General features: G+C 46.3%; 1 protein-coding gene across 2 annotated transcripts in view; it reads left to right on the top strand.

Annotated features, from left to right (window-relative positions):
- Positions 1-13820, top strand: part of PRKCA (protein kinase C alpha) — a 1912272-nt gene that overhangs the window by 1877713 nt on the left and 20739 nt on the right. For both annotated transcript variants that reach the window (XM_069655048.1, XM_069655049.1), the window contains one exon: positions 7922-8062. In XM_069655048.1, coding sequence (XP_069511149.1) covers positions 7922-8062 — 141 coding nt within the window. The remainder of the gene's footprint in view (positions 1-7921; positions 8063-13820) is intronic.

The raw sequence follows: 13820 nt of genomic DNA, 5'->3' as shown, positions 1-13820 counted from the left end.
AGAGCCATGCGGATCTTCAGTCCACATGCTTGAGTCCCATAGCCCTCAATGGGGATCAGTAATTGCTGCATGCATTAATGGTTTCGCGTGGCAGGCAATTCCTCCACACAAAACCAGTTGGAATTTTAGAGGTTAATTCAGAAACTCTACATTTGTTGGTGGGACAAACGTGGCGGTAATCCTTTTTTCTAGGGCTCGGCCAAACCCTACAAAAGGCCCTTAGTGTGCGTTTTTTTTCAAGACAATTATATTTTTTCACTGAGCACTACTTTTCGTTTTGGCATTCAAGTGTGAGGATCAGTAGGCCAGAGGTGTGTAGACGGAGTGCACAGTGTAACAGCTGGTACCCCTGGCTACCCCTAAATTATGTCCAGGATGCTGTCTGCTGGCTATCAAAGGCAACTGCTTCAGACTACTACACACCCACATGCCATCCAACCGCGGTTCCCTCCTCTCTGCCTGCCATTGTCCGGGGACAGGATAAGAGTCAGTTAAAGATATAGGTGCTCTAATGGGGTTTTGCAGACTGCTTACTGTGATGTCTCCTGCAGAGTCATGCCTGATTCCCCGTTGGCAGTCTCCCCTCACATGGCCAGGGGGCGGCAACTGCTCCTGTTCCTGACCCTGGTGTGGATTTATGAGGAAGGATCATGTGGGAGGGGTGACTACCGGGAGGGAGTGGTAACTCATTTAGGAGAGTCTCTGTATTACCCCCGTTTCGGAGAAAGCAATGTAACACCTAAAGTACTGATGGCATGCTGCCATTCTGACCAGAAACCCATTCATCCCTGAAATACACATGACTCAGGTTTAGCATCTTTTGTCTCTGATGTTTATGTTCTTAACAACAATCCTACGGACTCCAAATCTCATAACGCCCCAAGTATGAGACAAGGAAGAGGAAGGAGGAGTTAGTATGGATTGAAAGAACCCCCAAATCAAATACGCAGACTAGCTTTTACAATGGAGATCAGCTGCGCAGTACATTTAGAAATGGCTTTCACTTGCAATCGCGAGTTGAAGAGAAGCAGAGCTGGCTAAGCGAGAAGCAAAACCACAGGTGAAGGCAGGCACACAGGAACGGAACATGGTGCAGAAGGCAGATGTGTTCAAGCTCTCATGTACCAGCATTACATACCAGAGTTACGGAAGACCCAGGGAAGCGTGGTAGGCACAAGGGAAAAGTACCGGCAGCAGCAGCAAGGCTGTCAATGGCGCGGTCGTGTTTATACAGCTACAGCTTCACCGGCAAGCAAACGCAGAGCTGGCGTGAGAACTGAAAGAGGGTCTGCAACGTGGGAGATGCCATTCCTGAGTGAATACTTCACCACAGAGGAGTGCCACAGGTCGGAAACGCTTTCAAACACCGGTGGATTGGCCCAGTGCCAATGGGAACTCAGGGGTGTACCACAGGCACATGTACAATTGAAAGTTAATTTTGAATACCAACCAAGTAAAACAGAAAGACAGAATTTGCCATACACATCCTCATGCTTGAATTGTCAAGATTGAGAAAGTTGGAGCAAATGTTATCACAAGCAGATGAACATCGGTGAAGAAGTTAAAAGATATAACTTTAACAAGTCTCCATATAAGAACTGTCAATATGGGGAATGTTGGGACAAGTAGTATCTAAAGCCAGTGAAGTTCAGACAGTGCAGGGGTACAACTGGGCTATAGTGAAAGTCTGAAAGAACATTGAAATAAGTCCTGAAAAACGAAGTACATCAGGCAGTGAGTCTTTGGGGAAAAGATATCTGACAGGAGAGTACACCACACTTTGATAGCCAAAACTCTGAGCGGGATTCCTGGCAGAGTATACCAGGTAATCTGTGTAAAGTATATGACATAAAAACACAGTGTGAATAGATTTCTGGCAGGAGAGTATACCAGAAAGTCATTCTTAAAAAGATATTGTGTGGAAAAGACACATTTGCCATCCTTGAAACGTTTGTTGTATAAAAAAGACACGCTTGCCAGCTTTGAGAAGTTGTTGTATGGAAAAGACATTTCTATTATCCTTCAGGGATCATTGTTTGAAAAGACACTTTCACCATCCTTCATGAAATAATCCAGGCGGAGGGAACCATCCTCTGGATCCAAGGACGTTTCCTTGGAAGAAACCATTTTTGTTGGATTTATCTATTTGCTTTACATTTGAATACTTTTTGGTTAACCCTAGATCAGTTTCAATTTCCCATACACTTATTAATTGTTTCAGTTCTAGTGTGGGGGTCAGATATATTTTGGACACAAGCACAGTTTGCTTAATTTTGACGTCAAGACACAGACAGTTCTTTAGTCATAGTTTCCTAGGTAGGGAAAATCTTTTTAGGATAGGGATGGAGAGACCTTCATCCAACCCTTTTCTTTTAATAAAGAGGCCCGAAGTTGAAAACACTACCACTCGTTTCTGACCCCTCACATAACTGTAGAACTAAGCAATTCGTCAGCACTGTCCAAGAAGAAATGTAGTCCAAAAATCTGAAAAGTTAGCTGTGTAAACAAGAACATTTCTTGAAGTTTCATCAAGCCCTTTCTAGGCGGCTTGACTTGGAATATTACTCCCTGCAGATTATGATGCAGCCTCTGACAGAACATTTTCTCAGTCTACAAGTTGTGTCCCCTGAATATCCCTTGAGTCAGTCTAGAGTCCTGGATCCCTGTCAGATACATCATGTGTCTGCTTGAGGAAATTGCACTCCCACTATTCCTCTGGAAATGAGCCGACCCTGTCAGCTTGTTGTGTGGGTGTCGCAGCAGTGAATCCATGTACGCACTTAAGTGTCACCCTCTTATTCCTGGAGCTCTTTCTTCAACTCATGAGTGCATCGCAGAGGGCTCCGGTTGAACTACTTCAAGTTTGTGGAACTCACTCTGACCATTGCCTGAGTTCACCTGCCACTTGAGAGTAGGAAGCTCTAAAAGTATATTCATACATTTTCGACAGAAGGGCCATCTCTGTTGCATATCTATGCATGTTCCCTCACACCCAGTCGGTCCATTTGCATCTGTTCCCTTTTCTGCAAATACCGTGAGTTGTTGGAAACAAGCCCTTATAGCTAAATACATTAAATGAACTGTTTCCAGTGCTTGTGTTTTACTTCAGGTAAAAGTGCTCATGGAATCTCACAGAAAGCAGTTGTTATATAAGAAGTGCCTCGGAAATGAGGTGATGTGCATACAACATTATGGTGTTACATGTGAGAGTACAGAAACCAGGATGTGATGTGAAGCAGATGCATGTGATGGGGCCAGAGGTAGATGATTAACTTTTGGTGCCAGTCACTTGACCACATTTCTTGATGTTCTGTGCTATACAAGTCCCCAATGCAAAACCAAAATACCTTGATGACAGGCCCAACTATTCACTATAGTGCTGTTGAATGATTCTGACTGGTCTCCCTTTGAGTTTGCCCTCACCTCGATGCAGTAGTATGTGCCTGTGCTGAACGCACAATGGCGATTGGCTAATCTGTGGGCTATACGCACTGGTATAGCTTCCAAATTCAGTCAAGCGTCATAGTGACACACATGGAACAGCGAGTAGAGCTCTCAGCCTTGTGCTCCCTCTTTTCATGGGAGTACAGTGCTGAGAGCAGCCCAGCCACCCGCACTGCTCACCTCCTCTCACCCTCATTGCCAATGCCGCACCTGACAGACGTGGTGGCCTGGGCACTTGAAAAGCCAATCCCTGTGCCCATTGTCCTTACCTTTGGGTTATTGACCCCACCCCCAGCTGCTGCAGTCTTCACTGTACCTCACCTGACAGATGATTCTCTTTCTCACCGCCCCCAGACCGCTTTTCCATTACTTTGTCGGGCCGCACCTGCTAGACGTAGCCCGACTGTTGGCCTGGTTCATGGAACGTTTTCCTATGGGATTGCGACATTATAAAAGACTTCCATGAATCAGGCCCTGTGTTGGAAGCCCTGCATGACTCTGTCCCAAACTCCTAATGTTTCCTCTTCGTCCTTCCTTTGTTTAAAAAGAGCCTTTTATTGGGTCCCATGCATACGTGATGCTATCCCAGAACCAGAGCGATTTCAGACCTGGTATGAAGCAGGGCTGGAAAGAGCAAGTCAATTATGGAAAGAAGGGAACTTTTTGTCCATACAAGAGCTTGAAGAGGCTTCAGGCATAAACCCGCTCCCTGTTGTCCCGTATTTGCAGCTCAAAGCAATTATGACAGACAAAAGATGGAAAGATGAAATACAAAGGGAACTCACCCCGTTTGAGTTAACACTGAAGACAGGGACGGGCTCTAGCAGCATAATAGGGGCCATGTACATTGCCTTACTAGAAGTTAACAACTCCTCCGTGGAAACTCTCAAAATACAGTTGGCAACTGACATGCAATGAAATCTACTTCCCAAAATGTGGTTGTGAATGTGCAACAGGACTGCAAAGGTATCCATTGCATGCCAATATAAACTTCACGGTATCAAATTACTCAACAGCTGGCAATATGAACCCATTAGGCTCACTAAGACGTACCAGGGCGTGGACCCCCATTGTTGGCATAGATGTGGGTCACAGGCCAATTATTGGCCTATGTGGTGGGACAGTCCTGCTGCCCAAGCATTCTGAGATGAAGTACTTAGTTGGATAAAGGATCTAGATGGCATACACAGAGAAAGGGCCCCTCTAATGGCATTGGTTGGACTGGAGGAACATGGGGATGAGATCTTCCAACTTCCAAAAATGGTCAATGGCCTACTTTTGGCCGCACAAGCTTGTCCTGCCACCTCCTGGAAGAGAGAATCCCTTCCGACAAAACCTGAGTGGATCGCTGTTGCCTGAAATATATACCGCATGGACAGCTTGACAGCCGCCCTCCATGGGGACCGTTCGTTGATAGACACAGCCTGGACTAAGTTCCGCCTCAAGTTGAGTTACACTAAGATGTGGAGGATGCACATATCACTTGACGATATCAACAGACTCACCGCAGCCACATCAATCCTGTTATGTTTGCCAAATTTGCTTTTACCTTGTGCCTCACCGTAGTACTATAGACTTTCTTATACAACAGTCTGACTAACGCGTGAGGAACATGCTGTATATCAGTGACAATATGTTTGAGAAGTGGGTGGGGAATATGGGGTTAAGGGGAACAGGTGTTATATATACAACCCAAACTTACACTTTCAAATTGTTTAAACATAAATGTTGTATTCCTCTGTTGTATGTTTATCCATATATTCTTCAAAGTATGTACTTGTTGAACCTTGCTAAATCAATTAAACTAAGTTTTTTAAAAAAAGAGCCTCTTACTTTGATGGAATGTTGCAAAATCAATAATGCCCTCCCACATCAGGCAGTGTGGGATTGTCATGTGGCACTCGTCAAAGGACTACTAACTTGGGCCAAGGGCAATTGCCACCAGGTAACATATTGAGGCGGTATTCACCTAGAAGGCAGTCTGTCCCTGCTAGTGGTGATGGTTGACGCAGTTCACACTGCGGATTGAAACTGCTGGTGCTCATGGGGTCTTTTTCAATGGGCCTCATTACGACCCTGGCGGAAAATCATGGTGCTATTAGCACCATGGTCCATGCCGGTAAGTTACCGACTCCGCCATGGAGAAAGGGGGAATTACCACCCCATTACAAGGTTGGCGGGGCGGTAATTCCCCCTTCCTCCATGGCCCATTCCCATTTTTGCCCCATAGGGCTCAATGGGAATGGGGAAGGCGCTAAGTACGGTGCCGCAAATTGCGGCACCGTAATTAGCACCAAGGTCCCTTTGGAGGTCCCTACTTTAACGGCTGGTCTACGCCAGCCGTTAAGGTCGGGTCCTGCAAAGGGACCTCATAATTAGGCGCTAATAGGTTAACGGCGCCGCAGCCTTTTACGGCGCCGTTAACCCATTAGGGCCTGGGTCGTAATGAGGCCCAATGTTTTTCTTTGATTTGATAAATAATAATAATGATGCAGCCAATGTTGCGCAATATTGCATCAAGGAAAAGCAATGCCCCCAGAAGAGAAGGCTGGGGGTAAGTAGGGCTATTCTGCACTGATGGGAGTAGAGCAGAGGCACGGTTGAGGTGGCGCTGTAGGATTGCTTGGCAAAGCAGTTTGAGAGAATGCAGGTTTGTACCAGTGAATACAGCCTGCTTTTTCTCGCATTTGATAGGTCGAGCACTCCAATCAGGGGGCTAATGAGGCGATATGAACTGTGGAGGGCAGACCCTGCTGGTAACGGGCCGCTGCCCAGGTTAAGAGCCTCCCGCCGCGGTTCATATCGCATTTGGCACCCGTGTAGTTGCCTACGCAGGTGCGAAAGGTGTTTAACGTCCTCAGCACGGAAACGGACTTCAGAAATGTGCTGTGCCACAAGGTAAGTTGATTTATTTAAATTAGATACCCTCTTGCACCCGCTTAGGTAACTACATGGGTGCTAAAAGAGTAGGTGGGAAAGGGAGGAGCGTGCACATGAAGGGGGTGTAGCTTTATACAAGACAGAACAGCCTGTGTTCTGAGCGAGCTTCCTGCTTGGGCAGCGCCCCCTACCAGGCTGGTAATGCTTAATTCAAGGCATTTTTAAGTGGGACATGCTTAGCTTTTTCTTTCAAATAATGGAATACTGACCCTCTGGCAACACAAATAAGCAGGGGTGTTGCTATATCTGGAAAAGATCTGGGGCCATGCTAATTTTGGGACTGGCGGGACTGGGCTAGCTATAGCCTTTTTGGTTGTAACCTCTGAGCTTCTATCCAGGGCTACAACCAAAAGACCTGGGGCTATATCCCCCCCACCACCTAGCAATTCCTCTGCAAACAAGCAAGTGTAAATGAGAATGTGTGTAATAAAAAGCATAGCCCTTTCTGCTTGAAGTCCAAAGGTTTCGTTTTTGCTTTGTAGGTTATAGCCGCACACTTAGCGGGATTTGGTGATAAGTAACATAGTTTTCACTTGATTGGCTCTGTGACCGCACAGAGCGGTCATTCTAAACCGAACCATCAGCCCCTGCGCGCAGAGGCTGACAGGTGTCTGCGTGATGGTTTCCGGGAGTGTTTGCTTGTACAGATCTGTGTGCCTCATTACGACCCAGGCGTTAAGGGTTAACGCCGTCGTTAACCCTTAACGCCTATTCTGATTTTAACGGCTGCTTTTAGCAGCCGTTAAAATCCATGGCTCTAACCTGCCATGATGCTAATTACGCCACCGTAATTTACGGTGGCGTAATTAGCGCCTTCCCCACTCCCATTATGCCCTATGGGGCAAAAATGGGAATGGGGAAGGGAAAATGGGAAATGGGGATTTACCGCCCCACTCACCTTGGAATGGGGCGGTAAATCCGCCATCCACCATGGTGTAAACGTAGTTTACACCATGGTGGTAAAGTTGGCGCAATTAGCGCCTGGGTCGTAATGACCCCCTTAGTGTGTGTTGTGCCGGAGAAGGGAGCAGTGGGGGGGGGTGGGGGGCTGGGGTCTGGGGAGGTGAAACCGCCCCGATTTTACATAACCAGTAGGAGAGGGTGTGGGGAGGGATCATGTGGTATTGCCGCATTTTAAAGCCGACATAAAAAAGGCCTGACAAATCGGTCTTTTTTGTGTTGGGTCTTTAAAATGCGGTAATATCGCATAGAAGCTAAATGTGAAAAGCATCAGGAATCGGCTTGCACGGCGTGTAGTCCTCCTTCCGGATAAATCAGTGCTCCGCAGATTATGGTGACGCATGACCCAAAACATTAAGTCAAATGGGCTTTCATCAATCCTGCCCCATCTCCTGCCATACCACCTGAATAAAAATCACAAGTTCCGCACGCTGCCTTTTCAAGATTGATTTCCATTCAGCTGGAGGCCCTGGTTGTGCGAGCTGTAATAATAGCAGTCCTGTCCATGAATTCTCAATCCATCAGCCCTCGACTCCGCGAGAGCCTTCAATCTCTTGCTTGCTTTCTTGATTTGCAGCTGATGACGAAGCACCCTGCCAAGCGCCTTGGCTGCGGGCCCGAGGGCGAGCGCGACGTCCGCGAGCACGCCTTCTTCCGGAGGATCGACTGGGACAAACTGGAGAACAGAGAGATCCAGCCGCCGTACAAGCCAAAAGTGGTGAGTCTTTGCCAGCCTCTTTTCATCTCAGTGATGGCACCTGCGCAGATTAAGCTGTTTCATAGAGTTGTTAGCCTGGGGGCGCTGCCACAGCACCAGAACTACAGTGGTCATGCCTTCTGGGGGTTGTAGTCTTTTTTAAATGTTATATATCAATTCAATTTTATTTCGATGCAGTCGTAAAAATGACAATCAATTGCACGCACAATTATTCACAATACATATCATATAAAAAAACAAATACACATTTTCCACTTGAACGATTTTAAAATCTATATAAAGAGCTGTACATTAATGAAACTATTTTCCTTAAAAAATTCAGACCATAAAACAGGCTTAGTTATAGTCTTAAAAATTCATACAATCGAATTTAAAAATGTCATACGAATCGTCCAGGCAGCCAGTAGGTATTTCATAAATAATTGTATTAAGGCTCGTTGCATCTGTGGTCATTTTCACCAGCCAGTCAGCTTCTTTAATAGACTGCGCTTTCTTGTAGGGAAACAACGATCTTAAATAAAGCCTTCTTGGGTTCTTATACAAAGGACAGATACATAAAAAATGCTGTGCATCCTCCTCCCAAAGGATACACTTTTGGCACTTGCCCGACTGGCCAATATTCCAGCAAGAAATACATTGCTGCACAGGCAGTATTGCCAGTCTGACATTGCTGCACAGGCTGTATTCCTAGTCTGACATTGCTGCACAGGCAGTATTCCCAGTCTTAGTTTGACCCTCAAGGTCATCAAAGTTTTCTGATAAGGGACATCCAGATATTTTTCCAGAGACAAATTATATTTAGGGCCCGATTCATGGAAAAAGGTGCATTTACCCTACTCTGAATTATCGCCCGATTTCAAACACTCCACTTTTACTAAAAAATCTAGATAAGGTAGCGTACGGACAGATTGCCGGACATCTTAATTTGCACCCAGTCCTGAATGTGCACCAATCAGATTTTAGGCGTAATATTAGCACTGAGACGTCTCTCCTTGAACTTAAGGCAAAGCTCTTGGACCGCCTAGATAAAGGATCTTTATCCCTTCTAATCTCCATAGATCAATCTGACTTGATCGACGCCTACTCGATATTAAAATCGAGGTTGACGGAGGTGTATAATTTTTCACCCCAGGCCGTCTCCTAGATTGAATCCTTCTTTGAGAGCAGACACAGTAAAGTGTGCTCGGAGACAGCGGAGGCCTCCTCCATTCCAGTCCTCTTTGGGGGCCCATGGGGAGCTAGCAGGTCTCTGTGCTTACATAACATATTTATGGCTCCCTTCTTCTCCGATTTACAAGTAGAAGGCAGTACTTCCTACGATTCTTTACTTTATGCGGAGGACACTCAATATGTCGTCCCAATATCAGAGTGTCACTTAGAAGACCAACGAGAGCTAAACAGAGATTTTGATCTCATTGAGAGGTGGATGCATAAAATATCTTGGCATTAAACAATAGTAAAACAGAACTCATGATCATAGGTACACCAGCAGCCCTTTCCAAATTGGACAGTAAATTTGGCTCTTTCAGACTAGGGGATGAAAGCATCACCCCTGTCTCAAAACTTAAGATCCTGGAGGTCATTTTGGATCAATCTTTAACTATAAGTCATCATGTCACCAGCCTAGTATCAGCCTCTGTGTACTACGTCAAATTGCTCTACCATTTTAGACCACTGATTACGCAGGCTAGTGTGGCCACAATCGCCAGAGCCATCATTGGCGCCAAGATGGACTATTTTGGCAGCCTATTGGTGGCCATTAGTAAGAGCAATGCTCAAAGATTGTAAACTACACAAAACAGAGCAGTAAGAGTGGTGCTGGGACTGAATCGTAGAGATCACGTTACAGAAGCGAGGAGGTTGCTCCACTGGCTTCCCATTGAAGCACTCGTCAAGTTCAGGGTCTTAGTTATGACATTTAAATGCAGACGAGGATCAATGCCTCTCTACCTGCAGGAATATATCACTGATAAAGTCAATGGTTGAGATCTGAGAGCCGGTGGACAGAACCTGTTGGTTATTCCCAGATGCAGAACCTCAAAACCCGATACGGGACCCTTTCATCTAGCCACTCCCAAACTGTGGAATCAGTTACTGACCTCACTAAGACTCCAGAAGTCCTTAAATGTTTTTAAGAAAGACTTAAAAGCACATTTGTTTGAATAAGTCCCTAGCTACCTTCCATTATTCATACACTCACTTCTCAATTGTTGTGAGCTTCTTGCCTAAAAAAGAAAACTGTCTATACAGCTTAACTGCTCTGATGTTATATGTTTTCTGTCCCAATTGTCTGCACTTTTATGCCTCAGGGTCCACAGTGCGCTATGTAAATAATGTAATGTAATGTAAAAGCCTGCAGCCGAAAACTAATCTGCGTGCCCCTGCGCAAATAAGAAAACCTGCGCACTCGGCGTATCCACAGAATTTCCTGCACAAACAACCCTGTATGCAAGGAGTGGGCGGAACGCCCACGACACGCCCCTCGTAAACCACACAACAACCTTAGTGCCTACCTCTGCCCGACCATCCGGCACCCTGGAGAAACTGCATGCGATCACTCTGTAACTTGTATGCGCCCCTAAAGTTACGAGCACCTCGTAACTTGTAAGTTATGAGGTGATGCTCTTAACTTGGGTGCGCCCCCATGTTTGTACATACCGTCACCCGTACGATTAGCATTTTGCACGCTTGTTTCCTATGGGCCTTTGGGCTGTATACCTGCTGTCATGTGGCGTATGGGTGCTGGGATTTGCATGTGCTTTTTTGCGGCCCGACATTCTGAGCTAAAATCCATGAATACAGTTATATTTGTGCAGCTATGGGCGTGCAATTCCTTGGCCGTGTACCATCCCTCAACACGCCCACATTTTCTCAAGTTCTTCCTCATTCTGCATGTCCCGCCCCCTATTTTGGTCGATGCGTAGGCCCAGCCCACTCTCTGCGTGGAGTCTCACGCAAGGCGCTCGTCGGCTTGCAGAGACGTGCCGGGCCTTCGCAAGCTCCACGCAAGTCCCAGGAAAGCCCTGCGCAGTCGTTCCACGAATCGATGAACAGGGATGTGCACACAGATTGGCACGCAAATATTTCCATGAATCGGCCCCTAAATCTCCAAAAATGTTGCAACTTAAATCTTTTGAGCACATGATTTACATAATTTTTCATAGGCATTTCTCACTGTTTTATAAACGGATCCCAGTGTAGTTGGGTTACTCATGAACCGTAAATTCTGTTTTTTTGACATTTCTTTAACATAAGAAAACCAGGGAAGCCCAGTAACCCCTTGCTGGGTTAGCAGATCGCCCAGATCAGACCCTCACGGCAAACAGAAAGTGCATCACTATTTCGTAGTTTTAAGCAATGTAACAGGGATTTCAACTTTATTAAATAATCAATACTCTTCCAGCCCAGCTCCATTCTGATGGGAACACTGGTTCATTAATTGTATTAATGTTACGGTTACAAATAATGTGTAAAAGGAAAGCCCAGGACTGGAAGCGTTTTGTGCCGGGGGTGGTTAGGGGATCACCTGGTCTCCCCAGGGTAAATGCAACATGTTTTGACCCCTTTGAAATGGAGATTAACTTTCCGCATGAGTGGTGTGGAGCTGGTTTCGCCCCGTCTACTGATGGCTAGGGTGACTGAAGCCCACCAGCATATGTGGAACATTTAAAGTAAAGTATGGGTGTGTAATAAACACCAGCATGTTTGGGTGCCATCAATTCAAAGCCTAGACTGGGTAAAACCACTAAAGTGACCTGCTGGTGAAGATATGTTGCATACTTTGGAACCTATAGAAACGTGTTCTAATGCCACTAGACGAGGATACACCGGGGCAGGGCAGCCCACCCGCAAAGCCTCCTCGCCGGCATCCGGGCCACAGGAGCTGAATGGGGCGCATCAAACCAAATCCAAGTCTGAATAAAAAGGCAGAAGTCAGCAAATCCGAAAGGAACCCTGAGATCCTGGCTACCAAGTAGCTCCGAGGTTCTGCAGCATAGGGGTAACATGCCAGCTTTCCTTTATAGTCGGGAAGTCGCCTAGATGTGAGGAATGACCTGGGAGCAGCTGGATAGGGAATGCACCAATCAAGAGGCAGACAGCAGAGGGGGCGGGGCTTTCGGTGTTCGAGGATGAAGGCAGTAGCCTGCCAAGAAATGGGCCCTGGAGGATAGCTCGGGGGCAACGCATTCGTCTTTCTTAATCTTGTTTTGCAGGTGCAATACTAGCCTCACCAAATTATGCCCTCAAAAGCCCTCCGAATGAGAAAGATATGTAGATGCGCTAACGTTCAGGCAACAAACAGGCGTGAGGCTCATAAACGCCACCTGAGTGTGGCCTGCGTACCATCAAAGACCTGCAGCCGAGCGGTGTGACAGGGACTAAAATGATAGTAGTAACTATTGTCATACAGGCCTCCACACATCACGTATATCTTTTTTTTAGACATTTGGGACGTGTTCTTGCCCCATGAGCTGCCTTTCAAGCACATTATCTGCTGCAAATATTGGCACTACCACTGCAGAGATATATTTTATAATTGGTTATTCATAGTGCAGAGGTTTCTATGCGCAGATCCGGGGATAGAACCCATATTGCTCATGTCGTCTTTCTTCCAAGGGGAGCGCGTTGCCCCTGAGCTATCCTTCCGAGACAGAACTTATGCGGAACTGAACTGTGAGTGTCTGGATCCAAATAATGTAATTATCAGCATGTAGGCATTAGGATGAATTCGTGACATTAAAATGTGCACAAGGCAAGTATATAAAAGTTCATCATTTTAGTTAATTGTTGATCTCCCTGCTTAATCGTGGTGTTATGGCGATAATGCACACGTGGAGCCCGACACCCAGGCCGGCTATCTTCCTAATGGCGAGCACGAAGGCGCGCGGCAGGAGCAGAGCACACGCTGCCCTCCTCAGCTCTCGCCAGTTCTTCTCAAGAAGTAGCACTGCTCAGAGCAACTCCTATAAGAGCAGCACTTTCACCTTTAAAAGCCTAGCCCTGAAGTAGACCCTAGAGGCAAGTGCACACCACACCACTAGGGGCACTTATAGGGCGTACCGGTATCATCCTTGCTATATCATGTACATGCCACGAATCCTTTCTCAGGAGCATCCGTGGCACGCCCAGAATATTCACTACTATAGTGTCAAATGCCACACACACACTTTCTCAGGCACACTAAGTTCACTGCACTACTAAAGCACCTACATGCCACACAGCCTTTCTCTGGAGCACCTGTGGAGCACTAAAGTCAGTGCACTACTAAAGCACCTACATGCCACACAGACTTTCTCAGGAGCACCTGTGGAGCACCAAAGCACCTACACGGCACACACCTTTCTCTAGAGCACCGGCAGAAATACAATGCTGAATGGCAGGGAATTCTGTGCAGTCACTAGAGTCGCCCCATGAATACATTAAGCACTGCCAACAAAGAAATGTTTTGGGGTATTTTGAAACCCACACCCTTCGTGGGTTCCATCGTGTTTATCGACAGTAATTGTTTTGAAAAAACTCAACACATTTTTGTTTTCTTCAAACTCCTATTTCCCCATACTAGTACCCCTTACCCCAAGCTACTCCCTACCGCTTACCCCCCGCCCTCCATATTATTCAATTCGTTTTTTAAAAGGAATTATTTCGAAGTAATTCCTGTCTGTAGAACAATGGGATATCCCTCTGTGAACACTCAATCTACGCTTCTCCTCATTTAACAACATGACTTGTTTACAAGCCGCAACCTCCGACACCCAAA

The sequence above is a fragment of the Ambystoma mexicanum genome, chromosome 3q, assembly GCF_040938575.1.
Source record: "Ambystoma mexicanum isolate Mex_15411 chromosome 3q, UKY_AmexF1_1, whole genome shotgun sequence".
NCBI lineage: Eukaryota > Metazoa > Chordata > Amphibia > Caudata > Ambystomatidae > Ambystoma > Ambystoma mexicanum.
This window is presented reverse-complemented; position numbering and strand designations above follow the sequence as displayed.